The sequence below is a fragment of the Balaenoptera acutorostrata genome, chromosome 9 (genome assembly GCF_949987535.1).
Source record: "Balaenoptera acutorostrata chromosome 9, mBalAcu1.1, whole genome shotgun sequence".
In the NCBI taxonomy this organism is placed as follows: domain Eukaryota; kingdom Metazoa; phylum Chordata; class Mammalia; order Artiodactyla; family Balaenopteridae; genus Balaenoptera; species Balaenoptera acutorostrata.
Window position 1 is genome coordinate 7,628,237 of NC_080072.1, and position 27,235 is coordinate 7,655,471.

Genomic DNA, 27,235 nt, shown 5'->3' on the forward strand with positions numbered 1-27,235 from the left:
CCTGGGAACGACGGAAAGGCGCTGAACTTCTGTGCTCCAGCGGGTGGGGCGCGTGGGGCCGCGGGCCGCCCTGCGTCTCGGCCTCGCGCGACCCCTGGACGCGGTCGCAGCTGCGCACACGCGCAGACCGCGGCCAGGCCTCGGAGCGCCCGCCCACCAGGTGACCCTGGAGCGCAGCTGCGCGTGCGCCAAGGGCCTGTCCGGAGCGCGGCTCGAACTGAGGCGCGGGCAGGCGGCCGGGCGAGTCGTTGAGTCAGCCAGCCAGGCTTCGTGAGAGGTCGGCACCTGCCTTTTTCAGAGAGAAGTTCTTAGTGGGTACCCCGGCCGAGGCCACTTTGATGAGGCACGAAGAACCCTTATGAGAAAGAGCCTGGCCGAGCCTGGGAGGTCCTTGGGTCTGAGGTAACGGCCGGCAGCGGCCTGGTGCTCTGGTAGGGTTGGCACCTTACTCTGAGGGAGATTTCAGGCCCCAGCCCCACTCCACAGCCGCCCCCTGAGGCAGCCTTCGCAGCTCCGGGCCCTTTTGGAAGCCCAGTGCACACGACGCCTGGGCTGTGCCCAGCGCAGGGCCTCGTGGTCGGGGCGGCCGGCCTGGCGCACAGGTCGCAGGCTGTGGAGGTGCGAGGGGGGAGCCGGGCGGGCAGGGAGGGGAGCCGGGCGGGCGCCGCGAGCTGCGTCCACATCCCCTTCCACGGGCGAGTGAGCAGCGCCGAGGCGAAGATCCCTGTCCGGGGGCTGTTCTTGCCGCCACACCGCACCCAGCATGGAAAGGTGCCTCTGGCAGAGATCCAGTCTTCTTAGGCCCCCAGCTCCGCTCACCGCACCCTCTTGAAAAAAGAAAAAAAAAAAGCAACTTAAAAAAAACCACCCACAAAAGTGATCATTCTGTCCCTACCGTCCTGTAACCCAGGCTTAGCAGTTGCCCTGAAAACAAGTCTTCCATCGCAACACGTCTTGTCACATCATGTCTTAATGGTTTGAATGAGTTTCTGGCTTTCAGATGCCTGACTGAATCTGAGTCAGGGCACTCAGATCTCTCTGTTCAGCTACTCAGATCCTTGAATGTTGGCATCTGGGAAAGGTATACTCGGCCGTACATCCTGGACTTTTCTGAACTTTAGTTCCTTCATCTGCAGATAGTAAATCTACCACAATAGCCAGCAGTCTACCTAGAATCTCTCTTTGGATATCTCGTGGGCGCCTTAAAATTGAGCATGTCCAAAAACGGACTCAATATCTTCCCCTCCAAAACTTACTTTCTAAGGCTCCTTTTTTTGGGAAGTGGCACTTGTACTTTTTCAATGATTTGTTCAAGCAACTCACAATTATCCTTTATCCGTCCTTCTCCCTTACCCCATAAAGTCACCAAATCATGACTAGACGTCTTCCAAACCAGTCCACTTGTCTTCATCTCCACTCATCACTGTAGACCATGCTGTTATCAGCTTCTGCCTGGAACCACAGGAGTCGCCTGGCTGATCCTCTTTCATTTGTTCTGGTTCTGGGTTATTTCCCACATTACAGTCAGAGAGTTTGTTTTGGTTTTTTGTTTTGTTCGTTTTTTAAAACTCAAAGACATGTGGTCATGTCATCTCTTTATTATGCCCTTCAGTGCAGTCCTGTTTCTCTTAGGATAGACTTCGCAGTCCGTAACCTGGCCTATAAGGAAGGCCCTCATCCCTTCTCTATCTGTATTTTCTCCCTGGATGATCTCATCCATTCCAATAGCTTCAAATAACTATCTAAACACTGATGACTCATTTCTATTTCTATCCTGATTTCCATTCCTTGCATAGTAGGAGACCACCCCCTGGAAACATCCATTAGGATGTCTAACAGGCCTCTTACGCTTAACCAAAACAGAACAGAAAGAGAATGGCAAATCTTTTTTCTCCAGAAGCCTTCTCCATCTCAGTAAAGGGTGTGTACCATTCCCTTCTAATAGCAGAGGCCAAAATCAAGAGCCATCCTTGATCCCCACATCTAGTCCATCGGTCTAAAATATACCCCAAATGTAACTAGTCACTAACTACTAAGACCTTAAAGTCCAAACCAGAAGCATCTTTCTGCTGGACTACTACAAATCATCCTAACTAGTCTCCCTGCTTCTACTCTTGTACTCTTTTTTTTTTTTTTTTTTTAATTTATTTGTTTATCTTTGTTTATTTATGGCTGTGTTGGGTCTTCATTTCTGTGCAAGGGCTTTCTCCAGTTGTGGCAAGCGGGGGCCACTCTTCATCGCAGTGCGCGGGCCTCTCACTATCGCGGCCTCTCTTGTTGCGGAGCACAGGCTCCAGATGCGCAGGCTCAGTAGTTGTGGCTCACAGGCTGAGTTGCTCCGCGGCATGTGGGATCTTCCCAGACCAGGGCTCGAACCCGTGTCCCCTGCATTAGCAGGCAGACTCTCAACCACTGCGCCACCAGGGAAGCCCCTACTCTTGTACTCTTAATTACAGTTCATCTTCTTGTTGTCAGTCAGAGTGCTATTTCTAAAGCATAAATCAAAAAATTTCACTTCTTTTTATAAAACCCTTAGCATAAAATCTGAACTCTTTACAATGACCTACAGGCCTTATATGATCTGGCTCCTGCCTGTCTCTGTGACTTCATTTCTTTCTACTCTGTCTTCCTTCTCTGTGATCCAGTCACACTGACCTTTCTGTCCATTCAACCGGGGGTCCCCAACCCCCAGGCCACGGACCGGTAGTGTGGTCCGTGGCCTGTTAGGAACCAGGCCACACAGTAGGAGGTGAGCAGCAGGCCTGTGAGCGAAGCTTCATCTGTATTTACAGCCGCTCCCGATCGCTCACATTACTGCCTGAGCTCCGCCTCCTATCAGCATTATGGTGAGTTATATAATTATTTAATTATATATTACAATGTAATGATAATAGAAATAAAGTGCACAATAAATTTGATGTGCTTGAATCACCCTGAAACCATTCTCCCCCACCCCCAAAGAAAAATTGTCTTCCACGAAACCGGTCCCTGGTGCCAAAAAGGTTTGAGACTGCTGCGTTAAACTACCCATCATCACAGGACGTCTGTGCCTGCTGTTTTTTCCTGCTTGGAATGCTTTTCCCCTCGACTTTGTTGTTTCACTTTCCATTAAGACCTTAACTCAGTTGTGATCTCTTCTGAAAGGCCTTCGCTGGCCACGCTAGCTAAAGCAGGCTCCCAGTCACTTTCTACTACAAAACCCTGTTTTATTTTCTTCATAATACTTACAGTACTTCAAATTACATTTATTTATTTATATGTTTATTATTGCTCCCCAAACCTCCTGAAATCTAAGCTCTTAAAGACAAGGAAACATGTCTTTCTTGTTACCCACTCTTATCAGTACTCAGAACAATGCCTGATACATAGTAGGCTCTCAAATGTGTGCTGACTCACTGCTTATCTTTGTAGTCTTAGTTCGTAGCACTGTCCTTCTTGCCGACTGTGTTCTGAAGTACTATACTTCTCTCTCTTGAAATTACCACGCTCTCTTTCAACTGATGACTGTTGTATCTGCTATCTCCTGTACCCACATCAGACCCCACACCCACTCTCCATTTGTGTCTCCCCAACTCATACTCATCCTTAAGATATGAGTCACTTACTTAGAGTTCCCCGACCTCCATTCTAGGTTAGGATTCTCTGTCATGTTCCTATATCATCCTATCCTTTTTTGTAGCAGTCATCACACTTAAAATTATTTGTAAGCTCTTTATAGGCAGTGACCAAGTTCTTATTCTTCTGCACTTTATCTCCAGCACTTAAGTTTCTGGAACATAGGAGGCATGCAGATACTTGTGAACTGAATGAATGAATATTGAGTGAACATAAGATTGAGAGGATCAAATCAGGTAGAAATTAGGAGAGCAGTTAGCCTGGAGTGTAAGTTAGCTGAATCTGTCCTGCCTACTTCAGTAGATGTTTTTGAATCTTGTGAGGTAGGGATAGGAAAGCATTGTATAAACTGAGAGTGCTTTTATAAATATAAGATTTTTTTTCATCAGATCCCTATGGTCTGATGGTCTTTCAAAGTACAAAGCTTTATGTTTCTTAACAATAATGCCTGATTCTGTTATTTTAGAGCTATGCTTAGGTGGTAAAATATAAAGAATTGAGGCTAATATTGAGTCTAGGCTAATTCATAAGGTAACTATATTCTTGACATCCTTAATTCAGCTGGACTATCTTGCTTTAGCAATACGTCTGAGTTTTAGTCTTGCCCTTGATGTGTGACCTTGGTCAAATTAGATGATATCCTCAAGTCACGTTTAATCTTTGTAAACCTAGTGAATACAATTCTTATCTCCCCGATATCTCACCAGAGTTAGATTAAAGTCAGTAAAATGTTGCAGGTTTCCTGTGTGAAATTTGCTCTCTTTATATAAAAAGTAATATAGTTTTTTATTAACTCAATTTCTTCAGAATCTGCCATTGTTTCATGCCGAGAACAAAGCTATATTTTAGAAGCTTTCTTTTCACACTTTCCTATATCTGTCTTCTGTCACTAAGACCCTTGAGATATGTACATCAAGCACTCAGAGTTTATAGCTCAAAATTGTAAAAGATGTTCCTTTCTCTCTAGCTAAGGATATTCTCTCCACCATTTGCCCTTCTGAAACTACTGATGCTTTTTCATCATTTTTAATCTTCTTCCTTACATTTACTGCTTCAGGGCAATTCACCCAGTGGTGTAACCAAAAAATAAAATGTCCCTCATTGCCTGCAATTTTACATCCAAATGCTTTTAGGGTTCCTGGGATTAGTAGGATTTTTAGAATGCTGCAGTGAATTCAGTGTGATGTGAATGCTAATAGGTTGATCATCATGTAACAAGCCACAACTAATGGGCAGGTGGTGAGATGAGATACCATTCTGTTGCTTTTCTAGAATAAGGAGTACAGTCCTGGACCTATTGACCAAAGATAGTTTAGCTATTAACTTTTAGGATGGTTAAAATGGAAGTGGAAGAGCCATTTATGTGTAAAGCCATTTAGGTGTAATCTCCTTTCTGGCCTATTGAGTTGTTCACTAAGGCCTTTTGATTTCATTTCAGGGCATCTTCCTACCCCTCTCTTAGAAGATTTAGTTATTCCTCCCCTCCCAAACAAAACAAAACAAAATCTGACACAGTTCCAATTGCAAATACATTTCTGAATAAATGCCAGTGGTGTTTTAAAGATTGTATCTTACCAGAAAGAGTAGGTAGAAATCTAATGAGAAAGAGAATGATATCAATAAGCATGGCAGTATCTTGGGTAGTCTTAGATCAGCCTCTTCTTGTCCTGTATCTTAACACTTGGATTTGTTTTGCTTTTAAAAACGCTATTCTGGGCTTCCCTGGTGGCGCGGTGGTTGGGAGTCTGCCTGCCAGTGCAGGGGACACGGGTTCGAGCCCTGGTCTGGGGGGATCCCACATGCCGCGGAGCGGCTGGGCCCGTGAGCCACAACTGCTGAGCCTGCGCGTCTGGAGCCCGTGCTCCACAACAAGAGAGGCCGCGAGAGTGAGAGGCCCGCGCACCATGATGAAGAGTGGCCCCCGCTCGCCGGAACTGGAGAAAGCCCTCGCGCGGAAATGAAGACCCAACACAGCCAAAAATAAATAAATAAATAAAGCCAGAAAACATCTTTAAAAAAAAAAAAAACGCTATTCTTGGGACTTCCCTGGTGGTGCAGTGGTTAAGAATCTGCCTGCCAATGCAGGGGACACGGGTTCGAGCCCTGGTCTGAGAAGATCCCACACGCTGTGGAACAACTAAGCCTGTGCGCCACAACTACCGAGCCTATGCTCTAGAGCCCGCGAGCCACAACTACTGAGCCCATGCACCACAACTACTGAAGCCTGCACGCGTAGAGCCCATGCTCTGCAACAAGAGAAGCCACTTCAATGAGAAGCCCACGCACTGCAACAAAGAGTAGCCCCCGCTCGCCACAACTAGAGAAAGCCTGCGCGCCATCAACGAAGACCCAACGCAGCCAAAAATAAATTAAAAATTAAAAAAAAAAGTAATAGAAAATAGTAGTTGCTTATCAATGTGAGAAAATATTGACACATTAAAAATAATGCTATTCTTGTGGGATGAGGGTGGGAGGGAGACGCAAGAGGGAGGGGATATGGGGATATACGTATGCATATAGCTGATTCACTTTGTTATACAGCAGAAGCTAACACAACACTGTAAAGCAATTATACTCCAATAAAGATGTTTTTTAAAAAAAAGCTATTTTTAAAAAATATTTTATTTATTTTTGGTTGCATTGGGTCTTCGTTGCTGTGCGTGGGCTTTCTCTAGTTGTGGCGAGCGAGGGCTACTTTTTGTTGTGCGTGGGTTTCTCATTGCGGTGGCTTCTCTTGTTGCGGAGCATGGGCTCTAGGCGCGCGGGCTTCAGTAGTCGTGGCACATGGGCTCAGTAGTTGTGGCTTGCGGGCTCTAGAGCGCAGGCTCAGTAGTTGTGGCGCACGGGCTTAGTTGTTCCGCAGCATGTGGGATCTTCCAGGAGCAGGGCTAGAACCTGCGTCCCCTGCATTGGCAGGCGGATTCTTAACCACTGCGCCACCAGGGAAGTCCAAAAAGGCTATTCTTTATTGAGTAACCTATGCGTAGAGCACTACAATAAGCAATTATACATGCATTATTTCATTAATCATCCTAATCACCCTGCAAATGAGGAAACTGAGAATAGTTCCTTTTGAAAATAGAGTTTGAAGACAAACATGTGACTGTAACCCCTGCACCCCAAGATATAACCCTAAGAAGCTTTAATCAGGAAATCTTCCATTTTGGCTTGATGCCTTTGTACCTAAATTGAGTTTGCCTTGAGTCATCCAGAGTTATGAGAGTGACCAGGGATACAGTTTAATAAAATGACCAGTTGATGTGTTATAATGGAAAATGTATGGGCCAAAGGAGTCAACAATCTCAGGGGTGCTAATCCTGGTTCCGTACTGAGTTACGTGACCTATAGGAGTCATTTCCTTCTTTGATGAATTCACTTCCTTTTCGTCCCCTCTAAAGTGAAAGGCACTTCCAGCCATAGGCAAGCGTGAATCTCGTTAGGAATATAGATTTTCAGAGAGTCTGGATCTACTTCAGCAAAGGCAGACAGACCTCTGAAACTAGCCAGGGACTTTTGAAGGTAGAAGGAGAAGCTGAGCATCTGTCCTCAAACTCAGTTCTAAAACTTGGGTGTTGGATTCATAGCATCAGTGGGATTTCCCTATTTTGTTCCCCACACTGATTAGTGGTCAGAGAGCCTGACATGTTAGATCTGCTCAGTAAATGTATTTTTATTAAATGCTTATGAAAACTCTTTTATTCTTTAACACTGTGGAGGGTTTTCCCATCAAATATCACCAGATATATTTAGTGACAGTACTTCTGTATGATCTTCTCCTTCAGCTTCAATAGTCAATATCATTATCCTCATATCACATTCAGCTTTGCTTCAGGTGCTATGCATTGACCCGGATGTTTCTTTATGTGAGACAAATTACTAAAACCTTAAAAAATCTTTCCCTTTCTAACATCAGTGCCTATGTGTCATTTAACTCTGTTACTGGGGATTTTCAAGGAAAGATTCTTAATTGAGATTTGTCAGATTTTGTACTGCTATTAAAGCTAATCAGTTTTCTTCTCTTGAATTTGCTTTTCTAGTAAAGCATTAAGAAACACTTCAAATCTATCAAAACGGCTAATGTTAATATAATAATCCAGAGTTTATGAAGTGCTTTTTACAGCTTTATCTCATTTAATCCTCACAACAATTCCAGGGGTAGGTGTAATCCCCATTTATAGATGTAGAAACTGAGAAATGAAAAGGCTAAGTGACTTGATCAGGGTCTAATGACTGATAAGATGCAGAGCTAAGACTCAAGCCTTGGTCCTCCAATTCCAAATCCTGTGTCTTTCCCACTATACCATATTGCTTATAACTTCTCTTCTTTTGTTTTAAAGGCATCATGTTTTATGATCACCTAAAATTGGTTGAGAGTCTAACCCTTCATCTGCAAGATCTCATCAACTTAATGATAGTCCCTGGGACAGTGTCACCATGACTGCAGTGCTCATGTTGGAAAATAACCTTGTGAAATCTTTGAACCACTACTACTATGTGGTTGTTTGGGATTGTGCTGTCTAATCTTTATTTTCAAATAGGGTAATTAGTGTGTGGTGTTTGTTTCCAAAGCAGGCAGCCAGCAATTAACAGGAACAGGCCGCAGCTAGAAGAGGGTTGTTTTTACTTCTTTCAGCCATCCAGCTGCGGCACAGCACATGAAGTTTCCTCTCTGGACCGTCATTTCCAGCAAATGTTCTTCATTTCCTTTGCTCTGATGCCCCCAGTCCTCAGTCTGTGGGGAAAGGTGACTGCATTTTTGAAGAACCCTCTGAATAATTAAGGGCTCAATTTTTGTGACAGCACCCTAAGTTTTACCAAGTGGACTCCCCGCTTACTTAGTAAAGTCATCTAGGACCAAAAACACCATCAAATCTGGCGTAGGTTCCTGCCATGCCTAGGGCATGGGGGATCTGCAAGTTTTTCTCAGGATGTGAACGGTATTTCCTCTCTGGTAACTTTGCAGTTGGCACCAACTATTTCTTTTCACTTTTGACTGCAGTTCTAGTCTAAATAGTCTCGGGTTCTGGCTCCAGCCTCCTGTGATTCTAATCCCAAGCAGCCAAGATCAGACACTGGGATATCTCTTTACTGGCAGCTCCAGACTTAAGCTTTGGAAATTGTGGGAAATTTCATTCTTTGGCGCATAGATCTTCTGATTCTACCATACTAGAGTTCTCCCTGCTGAGTAGACATGGAATCAGGGTAATATGAAGGAAAGAATAATGAAAATAATCCTTTATGTGTGTATAATATTTTAGTACTTACAAAATGATTTTATATTCATTATCTCATTTTTTTCTTCCTAATAATCCCAGGAAAAGTGATTAAGACCATCAAGTCTGGATTTACACTGCCTCAGTTTGAATCCCAATTCCAACATTCATAGCCATGGGAAACTAACTTCATCTCTCAGTGCCTCAATTTCCTAATCTATCAAATTTAGACTACTTATTTCATAGGCTTTTTGTGAGGATTAAGTGAGATATATTTATAAGGCACTTAGAATAGGGTATTACAAAAAGTTGTTGTTGTTAGTTGTTGTGTAAATAAGTTGTTATTATTGTATAAATATCAACAAGAAAACCAAGGCCCAGAGAAACTAGGTAGGGACAATGGAGCTGAGATTAAAACACAAATTATTCTTACTTTGTGCCTGTTCTATCTACCCCATCTCAGCTGCCTCTGAAATCAATACCTTGCATTGTATATAGGTAGATTTGATCCTAGGAACTCTGGACATTTTACTCTCATTGTTTATTATTTAAACTTCCATATGAAGAGACAGAAAGTACAGGGTTTATTATCTCTACAAATAAAAAGAGGTGTAGAAAAGTCCTAGTGACTTAGAAAATCACAGTGTGCTTGATTCTTACTTCTGAGTGCATATCAAATGCTCTCTTGGAGTAGAAGAGACATGCCATACTTCTTTTTCCATTTCTTCCTCTCCTGAGTTTCCAGCAGAGAGGACCTTAAGTGAGCAGAGATTCTGGAATAGGAAAAGTAAAACTAGTAAGTGCTAGGAGAAGAGTGGACACTCTTATGGCACAGGGCACTCTCATAAGTGGTGAGGAAGAAGAGTAGTTGGGAGGTAGGGAAGATAAGGCATTCCTTGGCAACACTGGAAAACATTAGTATACATCCTTATTTACTGCATTGGCTGTAGCAGGGAGGTGTGCTAATTCCTAAACTTCATCTTCAATTAATAGCAGAGGTGTTCCCAATTGTGCCTCTTATTGGTGCATCCTTTGTTTCATTATTTGATTTGAGCCCTCTTCACCTTGACATAGGTTCCAGGGAAAGTGGGGGCAAGGGACAAGAACAGATTCAAGAGATATTTGGGAGATAGATTTAATCCTAACAAAAACCCTGTTAGTCATCAGATGTTAGTATCATTAGTCTCATGGAAGAGAAATAATTTGCACAAGGTCATAAGGTAAACAGCAAATCTTCAACTCAGGTCTTTTGACTTCAAGTATAGAGATTGTCCCAGAATATCATGTATCCTCCCCATGCAGGTGGGGAAATGGTCCAGGTAATTAATATCAGAACTGAGCCTGGAACATAGGCAGTGACACTGAGAACTGGACATTATACTGATGAAGAGATGCTACAGATTAGGCAGGCTTTCTTTCCTGTACATAAGGAACCATATTTAGCTTTTTAATAATTCTCTAATATTTCTATTTTATTTAGGTTATTGTTTGGAAGCAATGAGTTTAAAACCTTTCACCTACCCATTTCCGGAGACGAGGTTTCTTCATGCAGGACCCAATGTGTATAAATTCAAAATTAGATATGGGAACAACATGAGGTAATTTTAAAACCAGGAGGGTAGTCTTTGCAAACACAGGTCAGTACCTTCCCACAGGTCATTCCTTCTCTGCCTTCACCCAGTCCAGGAGACTGGCTGAAGCAGCACCTTGTAGGACTCTTTCCCAGGTATTTTGTGTTCTATATATTTATTATTCATATAAGCTTTTAAATTAGCAATGGCATACCTTTGGGGTGGTGGTTCTCAAATTTTTTTATCTCAGGACCCCTTTGCACTCTTAAGATTGAGGATCCCAAAGAGTTTTTGATTAAGAGGGTTATACCTGTCAATATTCATCATATAAAATTGAAACAGAAAAACTAAAATAATTACTTATTAATTTTAAAATAATATAACATTTTATTAAAGTAACTATATTTTTGAAAAATTAATGAGAGGATTGACATTGTTTATATTCCCAGGACTTACCCCAGGAATGCAAGGATAGTTCAACATACAAAAATCAATCAACATAATACACCACATTATTAGAAAAAAGAGAAAAAAACCCACATGATCATCTCAATTGACGCAGAAAAGGCATTTGACCAAATCCAGCACCCTTTCATGATAAAAGTACTCAAACTAGGAATAGAAGGGAACTTCCCCAACATAAAGGCCATATATGAAAAACCCACAGCTAACATCATACTCAGTGGTGAAAAACTTAAACTTTTTCCTTAAGATCAGGAACAAGATAAGGATGCTCACTTTCGTCACTTCTATTCAACATAGTACTGGAGTTCTAGCCAGAGCAATTAGTCAAGAAAAAGAAATAAAATGCATACAAATTGGAAAGGAAGAAGTGAAACTTCTCTGTTTGCAGATGACATGGTCTTTTTTTTTTTTTCTTTTATGGCTGTGCTATGTGGCTTTGCGGGATCTTAGTTCTGTGACTAGAGATTGAACCCACGCCCTCAGCAGTGAAAGCACAGAGTCCTAACCACTGGACTGCCAGGGAATTCCCGACATGATCTTATATGTGGAAAAACCTAAAGAATCCACACAAACTAACAAAAAACTGTTAGACCTTATCAATGAATTCAGCAAAGTTACAGGATACTAAATCAACATCAGTTGATTTATATATACTAGCAAAGAAAATTAAGAAAACAATTTTGTTTACAATAATATCAAAAAGAAAAAGTACTTAGCAATAAATTTAACCAATGAGGTGTAAGACTTGCACACTGAAAACTACAAAAAAAATATATTTCTGAGTGAAATTAAAGGAGACCTAAATAGAAATGTATCTGTGGGAATTCCCTGAGTGGATAGGACTCAGCAGTTTCCTGCCGGGGCCGGGTCTAATCCCTGGTCAGGGAACTAAGATCCCACAAGCTGCACAGCGAGGCCACTTGATTTTGTAACCTGAAGTGTTTCGTTGGTCATTTGAAAAATATTGGTTCACTGGCTTATGCAGATTGTTCAAATGTCAACACATTTCATTATATAATATCAAAAAATCACATTTGCTAATATCACTACTAAACTTGTCAGAAAAATGTCTAAGTATTTGGAAGCTGTCAACCCCACAGTGGTGGATAGAAGTTTTCCAAAATTCAAAATTTTGCTTGAAATCCCAAAATTTATCCTTAACAACAAATACTGTCAATTGTTTTTCTTAAATTGATAAGCTCACTGTTCATTTTTGAGAAAATGTCTGTCACATTCCCAAGTCTGAATAACAATCATAGTTTATCTGTCAGCTGATCATTCAAGTAAAATATCATGAAAAAGCAAGTGGTTCAGTTTGCAACTTAAACAGTTGTACAGGTGCTTTTTCTCAAGACAACCATCATCTTCTGGTATGCAGCAGAAATGCTTTATGCATACTTCCTGTTTTATCACATAATATTAAAAAGACATGTATTCAAGGGTTGAGATTTATAGAATTATTAATTTTTCACTGCTTCCTCTAGGATATTAAATGAAACTGGATTTTTTTTCCTGTGTGGTGGTAAAGATGACTACAACTGCTAGTACAGTTTAGTGCAACTGGCTAGATTTGTGCTAAGGCACCAGCAATTTTGCCCACCATTGATTTTGCACTACAGATTACAAATGTTAACATAGTGAGAAAGGCAAATAACATCTTAATATTATTATGAAACTAGTTTTGCCCTTGGAGACTCCTTGAAAGGGTCTTGAGGACCCCTGGAGGTCCACAGACTGCACTTGTACAACTGGTCTAACAAATTATTAACTTTCACAGTGGAAATTTCAGGTCTTGGCAGGTTAATGGAGAAGATATTTTGGTACAGCCTTGTACCAATTCTCAGACCACACCACCTAGGTGATCACTTCTTCCCTTGAGCACTGGGTCAGCACACACAATTGTTATTTAGCTATGTTTCCTTAGCTCAATGGAAGTTTCATTTTTTGCTCTACTAGAGTCTGTTGTCTCCAGAGCTTTCCTTCTTGGCTTACTTATCTCTTGTCTGTTTACCTTCTAGAGGAGAAGAGGTAGAAAACAAGGAAGTCATCGTCCAGGAGCTAGAGGTAGGGAAAGAAGCAGACAACTTCTGGGAATGTTATTCTTTGAGCTGAGGATGCGTCCATATTCAGATTTTAGTTATTTCCAGCAAACTGAGTCACAACCTCCACTTGATTACTTGGCTTCTCCCTGCCACATTTCCTCTGCAAAGAAACTTTACTGTTTTTCCAGGGAAATTAAAGCCTATACTCTTTCTCAGTTCTCCTAGTTGAAGTGTCAGCACCTTTGAGGCTAAGAGTTATTTCGTTTCCACTAGAGTTCCCAGCCATGGGCAGCTCTCTTTTGTGGCAGCTGGCAGTAGAGAAAGTTTCCGGAGGACTGCAGCCTTCCAGGGCTCTGGGAAACCTCACCATCCCAACCACTGTCTTGTACTTGACGTTCAGGAAACTCAACTGTAAATACACAGACAAGGCTGCTGTGTGTTCATTTTAATTGGAAACATTTGCAATTGCTTTATTCCCACTTCATTTTCATTCCTTTGCTACCCAGCTCCTCTAGCTTTAGATCCTCCCACAGGAAGAAGACAGAGAAGGTGGGCAAATTCGCAGATTGGTGAAAGCATTGGAAAAGAAATTAGAGTTCTGGGGGATGGCCCTGGATTCCAGTCCTGGCTGAACCACTAATTAGCTGTGTGAGCCTTGGCAAATCATTTATCTCTCTGGGTCTTAATTGCCTCATTCATAAAATGAGAGTTTTAAACTAGCGTATTCTCTTCTAACTTCACAACTGAGTGATCTATAACTGTTGTGATTTATGAAGACATATGTTGCCACATTACAAAGAATTTGAATATAATTACATACACAAACAAAACTCCGTGAAACCAAAGTCTTAAAGGTACCTGTGGCTCTTCAGCTGTGTGTTGTAAGATACATTAAGATCTTTGAGGACTTCAGAGGCATCATTATAAATAACAATTATTTTAATATAGGACCATGACAGTTTTCTGCTTATTTTATTTATGAGTAGCGCAGAATTTATTTCACTTTGCTTCACTTAATATGGGCAGAGAAAAGCTCAAGGCAGCATCGTAGAGTGGAGAGAGCTTAGACTTTAGAGCCAGTGAAACCTGTATTTGAACTCTAGTTTTGCCTTTACAGTGTGACTTTGGGAAATTTGTCTGCCTTCTCTGAGTCTGTTTCCTTACCTGTCAGTGAGATTGATAAATAATATCAGTTTTCAAGGTTGTGGTGAGGATTAGAAATAGATGTATGCAATGCCTGCCACACAGTAGTTCAACTAAGAGTAGCTAGAGAGCACTTATATCCATTTATAATCATATTTAAAGTTTTTGAAATGCTTTTTATATGTTCTTTTTCTTACTCTCATTAGTTTTGAGGCAGATGTTATCATCCTTTTCCACTCATTTTGAAAACATTTATTTATTTATTTATTTTTAAATTTATTTTTGGCTGCATTGGGTCTTCTTTGCTGCGCGTGGACTTTTCTCTAGTTGCTGTTGTCTTCGTTGTGGTGCACGGGCTTCTCATTGCGGAGGCTTCTCTTGTAGTGGAGCATGGGCTCTAGAGCGCAGGCTCAGTAGTTGTGGTGCACAGGATTAGTTGCTCCACGGCATGTGGGATCTTCCCGGACCAGGGCTCGAACCCATGTCCCCTGCATTGGCAGGTGGATTCTTAACCACTGCACCACCAGGGAAGCCCGAAAACATTTATTGATAGGCAGTTTAGTCTAATGGTTAGGAGTGTAAGCTCTGGAGCCCCACTGCCTGGGTTAATATCTTAACTCCATCATTACTACCTGTGTAGCCTTCCATGAGTCATTTTACCTCTTTGTCTTAGTTTCCTCATGGGTAAAATGGGGATAATAGAAGTGTTTATGTTATAGAGTTTTATGAGTGTTAAATTCATTAATATGTATAAAAACAAAAATATTTGCCATAGTGATTACTCAATAAATACTAGCTATTAAAATTATAAGCTAGATACTATTCTAATAGAGATCATACAAGATGAACATGACACAGTTTCCGTTTTCTCTGAGCCCAAATATGAGGAAAATGAGGCTTAGAGAGATGAAATGACAAAACTGAGACTGAAATTCAGATTTTTTTCCCATAGAAATTTAGTAGTCTTTTCATGATATCAATTGTTTAATTAGTATATACTAATAAGCATAGGTTAATTAGAGACTAATCAATTCAGATTTAAAGAGAGTAGAAGAAAAGATTTGACTTAAGCAAAAGCAAAATAAGTATATGTAGATAAATACCAGTATTATTCACTAATCCAGTATATATTTGTTGAGGACCTGTTATGCTTCATCCACTAATGGTAGACACCATAGAAGGGATGCTAAGATAAATCAGGTGTATATTCTACTTCAAGAAGATTTCTCAGTAAGGAAAATAAAAGTATGTACAAAATAAAAATATGTACAATAAAAATATTCCCTACATAAAAATATGTAGGGATGGGCTTCCGTGGTGGCGCAGTGGTTGAGAATCTGCCTGCCAATGCAGGAGACACGGGTTCGAGCCCTGGTCTGGGAAGATCCCACATGCCGCGGAGCGACTAGGCCAGTGAGCCACAATTGCTGAGCCTGCGCATCTGGGGCCTGTGCTCCACAACAAGAGAGGCCGCGATAGTGAGAGGCCCGCGCACCGCGATGAAGAGTGGCCCCCACTTGCTGCAACTAGAGAAAGCCCTCAGACAGAAACGAAGACCCAACACAGCCATAAATAAATAAATAAATAAATAAAATTAAAAAAAAAAAAATGTAGGGAATTCCCTGGCAGTCCAGTGGTTAGGACTCAGCCCTTTCACTGCCGGGGCCAGGGTTCACTCCCTAATCAGGGAACTAAGGTCCTGCAAGCCACGGGGCATGACAGAAAAAAAAAAAAAAGTACATGGAATATAGTAAAGGCCCAAGGCTAACTACTGTGAAATTTGAGACTAATAGTTAATAAAACTCGGGAAATCAGGGAAAACTTTCTGGAGGAGATGGCTTTTGAGCTGTATCATAAAAGGATAGGTCGAATTTGGTCATATACTGATGGGTTGAAAGGGTATTTCAGGCAAGAGCATAGAAATAGAGAAGCAGAAGGCATATTCAGGGAACAGCAAGTAGTTCAACTTTAAAAGCATATAGAGTATGTGAAGAGCAGTGATAAGGATAAATTGATAGATTGGCTGAGATTAGACAGTATTAACGTCATTTCAAATTTTTTTTTTCAGGATTCTATTCGTGTGGTCTTGGGAAACCTGGATAATCTGCAGCCGTTTGCTACAGAACACTTCATTGTATTTCCCTGTATCCTTTCTTTACTGGGTGGAAATGAACTACAATTCACACTGTAGATTCAAATGGAAGCAGCAAACACATAGGCAGTTTGGAGGGTAGGTCAGGGAAACCAGAGGGAGTCTTTTCCCTAAAATAGTACTCAGGGATTCGTACTGGCTTCTTTCCTCACTCCTTAGCACATTTCCCAGATAAAAGCAAATGGGAGAGAGTGTCCCACCTGAAATTCAAACACGGAGAGATTGTCTTGGTCCCTTATCCATTTGTTTTCACTCTGTACGTGGAGATGAAATGGTTTCATGAAAACCTGTCAACTGGTAAGTAGAATGATAGAAGTGTAGGTGGTGGAGAAGAAAAAAGGGAAGGTTGAACATCCATGGGTTAGCAGTGCAAGCTGAATATGGTGAAGCAGTCGGCCAGATTGGGCGCCAACACTGGCAGTGCGGAAGTCAGGAGCATGTGCTCCAAACTAGACTGCCCGCTTCAAGTCTTGGTGGCTTTGCCACTTAATAGCTCTGTGACCTTAGGTAAATTACTCAGTCTTTCTATGCCACCTTTGTGAAATGATGAAAAATAATAATAGTACCTATCTCATTAAGTTGTTAAAAAGATTAAATGTATAAATACTGGAAGATGGAAAGTACAGTGTGACTTAGAATAATCATTCAATGAAAGATACTTATTATATAAATAATTCCTCCATTTTAGAGTATTTAATGACTTTCACCTTAGTAGTATCTTAAAGATATCTCCCAATTTTTAATCTCTGGGGGCCACCGCTATTTTTACAAATAGAGGGATAAGGAGACACCTGCCAGTTTGATTTGAAAAAAGGTACAAAGGCCTTACCTCAAAATATCTCCTCAATTCATTTGTCACTCCGCTGAAAGTTCCACTTTTTTTCTTTCATAATAGGGATCATCCCCTTTTAAGTGACATATAGTTAGAATATAGTACGAATCGAACTATTTTTAGCTTGTAGATGACAGTAGTTCTAAAATAAGGGAGGAAGAAAGTTTGAGGACACAGTACTTGTAGGAAAAGTGGTACCGGGCGGTAGGGAAAAGGGCACACACCAAAGTTTTGTCTAGGACCAGGTCTAAGACGTCAATGATAGCCAGAAAGTCTCGATCCATTATGACATTCAAATTTTCTGTTGCAGGAAAACCAGTAAACAGCAGTCCTCTTGGGTTGGTAAGTTTACCTTTTCTGTAAGAAATGAAAATTGCCTTTATTGCCTTCTGTTGTCCCAAAAGTCCTGCTCTTGTCTTTTATGCCCCTTGGTTGTTGCCCAGGTCCAATCAGAATTGTATACGTGAGACATTCTTTTTCCCCTTGGCTAGATTTCTGAGACTATGTCTATCCTTACTTGCAAAGCTGCTGTTAAAAGTTGCCTTTGGCAATTTAAAGATGGGGAGTTCTCGTCACTGTGCCCTCATGTGAGCAACTCTGGAAAAGGAAGAGTCACAGGAAGTGTGATTCCTTTCTAAAGGTCCTGGCAGAGAGGAAAGCAGCAGGAGCCATGACGAGGAAACGAAAACACGCAGAAGCGCCCAGCTCCCCAACCAGGCCAGGGCTGGACAGGTCAGTGGTTTTGGCAGAGGGGCTAAATCCCGCATCCTAGTTAGGCTTTGCCAGCTGTTGCTGCTGGTTGATCTTGTCCTTGGGCGTGTCACTCTCTGTCTCAGGGCTTCATTCATACCTGCCTATTCTAGTGGGTGGACTAAGAGAAGGAAGCAAGTTGATGTTTGCAGTGTAATTGGAACACGGTCCCTTCCTCAGCAAAGTAGAATTCTTCTGTTCATCAAGATGAAGACTGAGTGGGCTTCCCTGGTGGCGCAGTGGTTGAGAATCTGCCTGCCAATGCAGGGGACGCGGGTTCGAGCCCTGGTCTGGGAAGATCCCACATGCCGCTGAGCAGCTCGGCCCGTGAGCCACAATTACTGAGCCTGCGCGTCTGGAGCCTGTGCTCGGCAACGAGAGGCCGTGATAGTGAGAGGCCCGCGCACCGCGATGAAGAGTGGCCCCCGCTTGCCACAACTAGAGAAAGCCCTCGCACAGAAACGAAGACCCAACACAGCCGTACATACATACATACATACATACATAAAAAAAAAAAAAAAGACCAGCTCTATCCCTTGCTAGCTCTGTCATCCACATTAAAAAAAAAAAAAAAGATGAAGACTGAGGGAATTCCCTAGCAGTCCAGTGATTAAGACTGCGCTTCCACTGCAGGGGGCACGGGTTTGATCCCTGGTTGGGGAACTAAGATCCCACAAGCCGCATGGCACGGCCAGAAAAAAAAGATGAAGACTGAGAGGAAATGTAAACATATCTGTACAATTGAATCCAACAAATATTCAGTGAGTACTTACTATGGTCGTACTATAGGAAAACACAGAAGGCACAAGATATGAAGTCCCAAAATATTATCCAAGAACATAGAGAAACCCTCAAAAGAGTGAGAATGAATAAAATATAATCTTATTTTACCCAGTTAGCAGTAAACTTTTGGAACTCTACCTTAAGAGGTAGTACAGACTGAAACATAAATGTCTGCAACAGGATATGCATCAATTACTGGGTGAGGTGCTGCGAATTAGGCGCAGTGTTAAGCACAACCCTTAACATGTTGAAGTTGCTGTCGTAGAGGCTACTTATTTTCTTCTTTTGATTCTCTGTCAGGGACAGAATGAGTCAGTAAGACAATTCAGTTGTTCATGTTAGCACCCAGAGAGGGATGATGGAATAATCCAAGGTGTGGTTTGCTCCCAGCCCAAAGTGCTTTCAGCCCAGGTTCACAGAAAGCAGCTGTTCTTTTCCTGGTACTGTGTGGGCCCCAAGACATATAGGAGCAGTGAGGGTAGACCATGAAGGAGCTGACCCCTACACCCTCCAAATGCACACATCGGTGAAGAGTTAGGAAATTCCTTTCCCAGCCAGGTGGGATGTGAGGGTACTTGGAGGTATGAAGCTTTGGTCAGTTCCATTTGACTGAATTATCCATGGAGATGAGCCCTCACATCTTCCCTTTCTCTGTGTTTTGATGCACAACCAAGTATTTCAAAATCTGATACCTGCTGTCAATCACATTTTCCCTTTCTCAACCCCTAGATCCCAAAATGTCTCAAATTGTGATTCTACTGTGAATTAAAGTAGCACCCAAAGAGAGTTTGGCCACACAATTTATTCTGCAGGCCAGGAGTGGCATAAAAATAGCCAACCTGCTGAAATATTCATTTGGGCCACATTTGCTTGAATGTGGTGATGTTGCTGCTGCCAGTAACACTTCCTGGGCTTTTTTCTCCCACCTCAGGCCCAAGAAGGGGACTTCCAGCCAAGAGCTCAGCAAAAAGAAGGCCCCTATGGAAACCAGGAGGGTAAGCACCAAAATGGAGACTTCGAGACTCTTGGCTCTTTCTGCTCAATTACGAGTCAGGATTCCTGTTACCAGCACATCTTGATCCTTAGTACAGACTGAATTCACTGGACTCATTCTCACGTTTCACCATCTGCAGAACAACTTTCAACCATTCCACCCTCGCCACAACCTGTCCTAAATGTAGCTGCATAATACACACATTGATGAATCCTTTTGTTAAAAGGTCTTCTCTTAGCTTAAAAAGCTGCTTTCTTATACTCTGCAGTTGAAAAAGAAAATAGATCTGTTGAATTGAGGTGGGATCCAGCTTAGGATTTTTTTTAGAAAACTTTTTGCCTTCATCTGCACTGGACTCTGAGTCTGGGAACATCTAGTTTTTTGGTTTTGTTTTTTTTTTGAAATTTTGAACTTTATTTTATTTATTTTTTATACAACAGGTTCTTATTAGTTATCTATTTTATACATATTAGTGTATATATGCCAATCCCAGTCTCCCAGTTCATCCCACCAACCCCCCACCACCACTTTCCCCCCTTGGTGTCCATACGTTTGTTCTCTACATCTGTGTCTCTATTTCTGCCCAGCAAACCAGTTAATCTGTATGGGAACATCTAGTTTTTACAGACAAAATAGGTATATATCAGCACAGGATACTGGTAAGAGAAAACTTCATTTAGAGCAGTGATGGTCTGGCCCTAATAATATATGATTTCATTTTGTGAGGTCTGCTCTCCATTTAGATATTCATACAACTGCTACTCCTCCATTTCAGGACTCCTTTTCCATAGTAGTCTCTAAAATAGTGCCCTTTTTCTTGAAATAGCTGTTATTTGTGACTTTTCTTACTTCTCTGCCATCGCTCCAAAGCAGCTCTGACCTTAGGTATCCAAACATTCCCAACTCACCTCCCTCACCTTCCCAGGATCTATAACATGATCAGTTATTGAACAAACATTTACATATGCATTCATTCCACAAACATTTACTGAGTGACTCCTGTGTGCCAAGTACTAGAGCTGTCACACACACTCTCCCCAAAAAATGCCAAAAGTGTAAAGCTGGGCAGACATTACTGATAAATGTGCTACGTGCAGGAATAAAGAAAGCACAGGGTACAAAGGGACCACAAAGGAGAACCTCATTCAGACCAAGTGGCTGTGAAAGAGAGTTCCCAGAGTAGCTCAGAGTAGCTCAAAGAACTAAGGCTAAGAGGAAAGAGTACAGTGCTTTTGGTGGCTGGAAGCCAGTGCACCTGGTGCTTAGAGGACAGTGCTGAGAAATGTCACTGGAGAGGTCAGCACGGGCTGGATCCTAAAAGGCTTTAAAGCCACCTTCAAGATCATAGGAATTCCCTAAAACATTTTAAAGTAGAAAAGTGAAGTGATTTTCATTTCTAAACAATTCTGTCTCTTGTTAGCAAGGCATTGTGTTAGGTGCTGGGGTGCACCCAAACATATAAAACCTAGTTTTTTTCCGGGAGCTTATTAGCAGAGTGAACCCTTAAAGATGAAGACCTCTGCCTCTGTGGGCGGGGGCATGATACAGAGCCCTGTTGTGCCCATGGCCAGCTGGCCCATGGAGTGATTTAAAGCAGATGGTTTCCCTCTTCTATACTCTCATCCTTTAGAGAGGGAAGAAGAAGAAATTAGAAAGTACAAGAAGAGTACATGAAGCTCTGGAGAACAAAGACACTTTATACAACCAAGATAATTACTATTAAAGGAACATTTCCCTCACTCTCTACCCTTTGTATCTTCCTATTCTTAGTTTGACACATCATCTCCCTTAAGAACCCACAGTTTCTTACTCAACATAATTACCTTTTCAACCTGATACTGGGTTTAGAAAAAACTCTGAGAAAAAAAAAAAAAAAAAAAAAGGAACATGTTTATTGATTTTGACTCAAAGCCCAAGCGGTCTCCATTGTAGACCCTGTTCCCAGAGAGCAGACTTCTTCTAAATTAAAGTGATCACAGGGACTCTTAGTGTAAGTCACTTGGGCCGGAAGAATTGAATTTACTCCTATGGTCCAATGCCTAATATCTTCTCTTCCCTTTGGGGGAAGTTAAGGTGTAGAAACACAGTGTGGATTGTGCACATCTGTACACATAGGGAGCCTGTGCAGGGAAAGCTTAGAAGAATACAACATATACCTGAATAAGGTCTCTGTTTCATAAGAGGTGTTTTGAGGAGAATGGGACAGAAGGACAGACTCATTCCCTTTGTTACTTTAGCTCCCAGATCTAGAGATCCAGACTTTAAAAAGATAAAAAATGGGAGAGAGCAGATGAATGGACCAGAAGTGAAACAGACTGCCATGCACGTAGCTTTTTTTTCAAGCCTTTGCTTGAACTGCACTTCTAAGCAGATCTGACCCTGAACATACAGGGGACAACCTTGCATCAGGTTTTCAGGGTATTATGTGTTGTTGGATGTCCTAGATGGTACCCTCAGTCTTAGTTCAGGCTATAATGGTTTTCCTCTCTTAACAACGTTTGCCTGAGGAAACCTCTATCAAGATTTCAGGAGAGCACAAAGGCTGCCTTATGAGGGAAATTTCCCCTGGTTCAGAGGTAGGCTATACCTCTGCCCCAGGGCCTTTGCCCTTCTGGTCCCCACTACCAACCTTAGTAGATGCTTCCATTAGGGCCAGTGCAGCAGTATTTAAACCCCAAACCATAGTTTCCATACCTTACCATAGTAAGTTTGTGAGAATCATTCCCTCAAGCTAGAAATCAGATCTGGGCCCTCTAAATTTCATCTCCACCCTGTCTGGAAGAGAGAGTCTCCTTCTCCCCAGAGTTCCCTTTCACTTTTATAGGAGTATGATTTAGGTGGCTGCCCATGTGGTCTGGGATTTGAGGGGTTTGTGGAAAAGCTTAACAGAAATATCAGCTTATGCTTAGGATGGGGGATCTGTCCTAATTTTCCTGGGATTGCTGTGCCTCTGCCTCCTAGATACACCCTTGCTATAGAATTCTTCACCAGCGGGACTTCCCTGGTGGTCTAGTGGTTGAGAACCTGTGCTTCCACTTCAGCGGGCATGGGTTCAATCCCTTGTTGGGGAACTAAGATCCCACATACCGTGCGGCGTGGCAAAAGAAAAAAGAGAGAGAGAGAATTCTTCACCAGCAAAATGGCTCAAGGAACTCCCCAGCACTGCTGGGCAGTCAAGCCCTCAGGTTGTGCCTGGGTGAGGGAAGTGGCCAGTTGGCAGATTCTCAAAGGAACTATATCAACCATGTTTCTGGCTACCAGGGTGTCTCCTAGAATATTATAGGCTTGGAACCAGGTTGTAGGATGTCCCCTTCAAAGTACAAAGTAAGGTCTATAGAGCAGTAGACAGAAATAATAAGATTGCTTATGCCATAGTCATGTTTCTGCTGCCCTGGCTCTAGCATGTTGATCATATTTACATATTAACGGCAATGTGCCCTTGTATGTCATGTCCCTTTCTGGAATGCCCTGCTCTCTCTGACCCCTTGATGCCATCCACCAAGGCCCCATTTAAATAACACTTTCCCTGTGAAGTCTTCCTTGACTAACCACTACCCACTCTATTCATGTCCTCCTCAGTAACCAGGGCACTCTATATAGACTGATGGAGTAGTCTTATCACACTGACTTATAATACTTAGTTTATACATCAGTTTTACCACATAGATTATACTTTTCTCCAAGGTAAAGGTCCTCCTGATATCTGAAACCTCAATATTCTGTCCTTGGCAATAGTTGGCACTCAGAAACATGGAATGATAAGGTATACCCAGCTTGGTTTGTTCTTGGCTGTTAAATATTATGATTTTAGAGAGACAGTGTTTGGGAAGCTGGTATGGAAAAAGGACAGTCCTATAGAAGGAAAAATAGAACCTGCCTGGACAGTCAGAAGACAGTCCCCAGCACTGATGTGACATCACCTTACCAGCAAATAGCATTCAGACCACCAAGCTGTAAAGGAGTAAAATTTAAGACTTTTCTTGGTCTTTTTATCAGAACAGAGAAAGAAAAACCCAGCAGGAATGGCAGGAGACCTCAGCATTTGATATCACTGATGTTCAGGACCAGGGTAGGTTCTGGGAAACTCATATGTATTCTCCTCTAATAATCATCCTGTCCTCTTTTTTTTTTTTTTTTTAACAAATTTATTTATTTATTTATATTTATTTTTGGCTGTGTTGGGTCTTCGTTTCTGTGCGAGGGCTTTCTCCAGTTGCGGCGAGCGGGGGCCACTCTTCATCACGGTGCGCGGGCCTCTCACCGTCACGACCTCTCCCGTTGCAGAGCACAGGCTCCAGACGTGCAGGCTCAGTAGTTGTGGCTCACGGGCTTAGTCGCTCCGCGGCATGTGGGATCTTCCCAGACCAGGGCTCGAACCCGTGTCCCCTGCATTGGCAGGCAGATTCTTAACCACTGCACCACCAGGGAAGCCCCCCTGTCCTCTTTAGTCATCTGATGAGCAGAGCAGCACAGAGCTCTGAGTCTGGACACGCTCAGTGGGTGATGTACCTCGCTCCCGTGGAGGTGCTTGTTGGCCATCCTCCAGTCTGGGGGCAGGCTCTTGAGTAATAGAAGCCCCCGCAGTTCCCAGAAGGAGTGAAGGAGGCAATGCATGTCCTTCTTGTGCTTCTGATAGCGAAACTGATGCTCCCACAGTTTCAGAACATTTCCATATTGTGTGGTTAAGTTTTACAGAAGAGTTGGGAGGGATATGTTTCACTTTTCTATCCTGGAGAACAATCTCTGGGAAGCTGTCTCTCCTCCTCTCCCCTTTGGGACACTAGTATTAATATTGAAGGTGCAGGTGGATGCTTGGCAAGGGCTGGGAATGCATGTTGAGGTATCGCTCTTTCAACTTGCTGATCTTTCACTCAGCATGAGGATTCGGTATGGATGCAGTTATCACAGATGCAGTCCTGTGAGCAAGTGAGTTCTTCAGTAAGTTGTCATTCCATGTGTAGACACACCAGCCATGGTAGGTGTCTAGGATTTGAGCAGTGTAAAAATCTCAGGGGCAGGGCTTCCCTGGTGGCGCAGTGGTTAATAATCCGCCTGCCAATGCAGGGGACACGGGTTCAAGCCCTGGTCCGGGAAGATCCCACATGCCGCGGAGCACCTAAGCCTGTGCACCACAACTACTAAGCCTGTGCTCTAGAGCCCGTGAGCCACAACTACTGAAGCCCACGCGCCTAGAGCCCATGCTCTGCAACAAGAGAAGCCTGCACACCGCAACGAAGAGTAGCCCCTGCTCCCCGCAACTGGAGAAAAGCCCACGCAGCAACGAAGACCCAACGCAGCCAAAAATAAATAAATAAAATAAATAAATTTATTTAAAAAAAACAAATCTCAGGGGCCTGACTTTGAAAATACTCCAAGGTCAGAATAGCACCTTACTGAGCTGAGATGAAATTGGGATGTCAGAACAAGCAATTCACCTGGCTTCGAATAATCCTGGTTTGAGGCTGCCCTGGGCTCATGCTCGGTGTCCTGCCTTCTCCCGCTCACATAAAAGTAGCCTGAGGACTGACACCTTTTCCCTGCCTGAGTGTTTTCCTTGCAGATTCTAAGTGGGGGGACAGCCGAGCAGGGAAGATTACCCCACCATTGCAGCAAAACGATCCACCTCCACCTGAAGGACGCATGGAGCTGGGAACCAGTGGCTTCTTTGGGTTTCTAAGGTAGGACAGACTTCTCTCCTGCCATCAAACTGAGACCCAGGGCAGTCCAGCTCCAGAGCCTGCCCCACTGAGTCTCTCAGGGAAATTAGAATACAAAAGAAAGCAGATTACCTGCATAATCTCTATTTTGTGCGGGATAAATGATGGAAATGAAGTGAGCATGAGGGCCCTAACTGTGAATTTAACAAAGACTGTGTCTTGTTCATTTTTACACAATCTACCCCACCCCGATGTGCCCAGCATTGGACCTGATTCCACAAATGCTGCTTGGACAGAATCTATTCTGATCGTGCTTGGGTTATTCAGATGATTTCGTTACCAAAATGTTTCCATTCTCCCCTCTGAATCTAGGCTGTCTTCAGAGTCCTTTTTGCAGAGTACAGTTAGCAAATCCCTTTATCTATCTAGAGCTCAGCCATACCATTGCAATTGTTCTTCTTTATTTCCACCTCCTGAGTATACTCTAACTTGGGTACCTTTTCAAATGCTGTTTCAGACTTGAATTTCCATTCAGTGGTCTCAGAGCAAAACTGCCCTAGCTAATAATGGAGCCCTAATGGGACCTGGGAGAAGGGAAGTGGACCTCTAGAGTCTCAACCTGCTCTGCTCTTCTTCCTGCAGCTCTCTCTTCCCGTTTCGGTATTTCTTCAGAAAGAGCAGCCAGTGAGCCTCCTAAATGCAGCGGTGGGAAGAGCATTATCTCCTGCAGCAACTCCTCCCACTCCACTCTCTGCTTATGACATTCCAGTCATGGGGAATGAGAGCCCCAAACTCCCTGAGTCCTCTTGTGGGTTTGTCCTTTACAATGGAATGTCCATTTGCCTCTTTACAATGGAATGTCCTTCCCCAATTTAAAACACTGAGAATGTAACTTTCTAAAATGCCAGTTGGGTCTTTCATCTGCAGCACTTAGATTTCTAATGAAAATAAATTATTTATGAAGAGTTATTGACTGAATTTTAGTGGAGTAGAGAGAGAGCGCGCGAGAGAGCAAACTCTTTCCTCAAGATATAGGGAAACAATGCCTGAAACCTCCCCTGGGTCTTCCTGGTTGTTGTTGACAGAACAGTTTGGGTAGGTGGGGTCTGTACCTGACCTCAAACCTTAAACTCCCCTGGCCGGGTTAGAGAATGGGGTTTTGCAAGACTCAATGTCCTGAGCCCTGCTGACCCTCAAGAAATCATGTCTCCTCAGTTCACCCAGTTTGGCCCCAAAGTGCAGTCTCTTAGTAGGTAAATGCTTCTCACCTAGCTACCCCTTTGGCTTTTGACAGTAATGCAGATAAGTTTATTGGATCAACTGGAAGTCATTGTAGGTTAGGGCCAAAGGAATCATTTTGTAACCGTAGAGCTGTCCAGTATTAGAATGGGCCACCTCGTAAGGTAACACGCCTTTGTCAACCCTAGTCTCTAAACAGAGCTGATTATCTGTCAGACGCTACTCTCGGTGGATGGGAACGCTGGGGCTGGACTGCTAAAGTCCCTCAGAGACCCCTTGTTCTGACGCCTTTCCCTTGGCTGGGGAGGAGAGAAGAGGTGGGCTACTGAAGGGCCTGGGACCTGAGGGGAGGAGGGCCAAAGGGGAGGTCGTCATGTGTGAGGACTGGAGGACTAGGTACAGGTTGTGTGTACAGCCATTGCCCTGCTGTCCCCAACGCAGCCCGCTTTACAAAGCTCTTCAAAGGCACAGCTCCAGAATCTGGAGATCTGTGCGCCATTCTGACTTACAAGCTTATAATGAAGGCTTGGCAAAGTCACTTTCCTTTCTGGTTCTTGTTTTTCTCATCTGGAAAATGAAAGGGTAGGATCTGATGAGCTCACAGTGCCTTCCAGCTCTGGCAGTCTGTCGCTGGCTCTGCCTCTCGGAGCAGGTCACTGAGCCAGTAGCCCTGGGGTGTGTGGAGACAGAACCAACACAGGCTTCCTTCTGGTCGCTACCCTGCCCCGGCCCCTGTGGCTCCTGCTGACTAGAGGTCTTTTTCTAACTTGCCACATTCT

General features: G+C 43.0%; 1 protein-coding gene across 1 annotated transcript; it reads left to right on the forward strand.

Moving 5' to 3' along the window:
* The first annotated feature begins 213 nt into the window (after positions 1-213).
* MAJIN (membrane anchored junction protein) lies at positions 214-26,090 on the forward strand. The gene is made up of 11 exons (XM_057553623.1): positions 214-277; positions 10,309-10,426; positions 12,883-12,928; positions 16,118-16,193; positions 16,373-16,498; positions 17,344-17,375; positions 17,674-17,765; positions 19,498-19,561; positions 23,557-23,629; positions 25,121-25,238; positions 25,860-26,090. Exons 2-11 carry the CDS (start codon positions 10,326-10,328, stop codon positions 25,903-25,905), a joined length of 774 nt encoding a protein of 257 aa, XP_057409606.1. The 5' UTR covers positions 214-277; positions 10,309-10,325; the 3' UTR covers positions 25,906-26,090.
* Positions 26,091-27,235: the final 1,145 nt, after the last annotated feature.

What these genes read in the sequence shown, in the direction of transcription:
- MAJIN (XM_057553623.1), top strand. Translation starts at nt 10,326, where the DNA reads ATGAGTTTAAAACCTTTCACCTACCCATTTCCGGAGACGAGGTTTCTT. An exon ending in ACAGCAGTCCTCTTGGGTTG is followed by an intron (nt 17,376 to 17,673) that starts GTAAGTTTACCT and finishes TCCTTTCTAAAG; the next exon opens with GTCCTGGCAGAGAGGAAAGC. An exon ending in GGCTTCTTTGGGTTTCTAAG is followed by an intron (nt 25,239 to 25,859) that starts GTAGGACAGACT and finishes TTCTTCCTGCAG; the next exon opens with CTCTCTCTTCCCGTTTCGGT.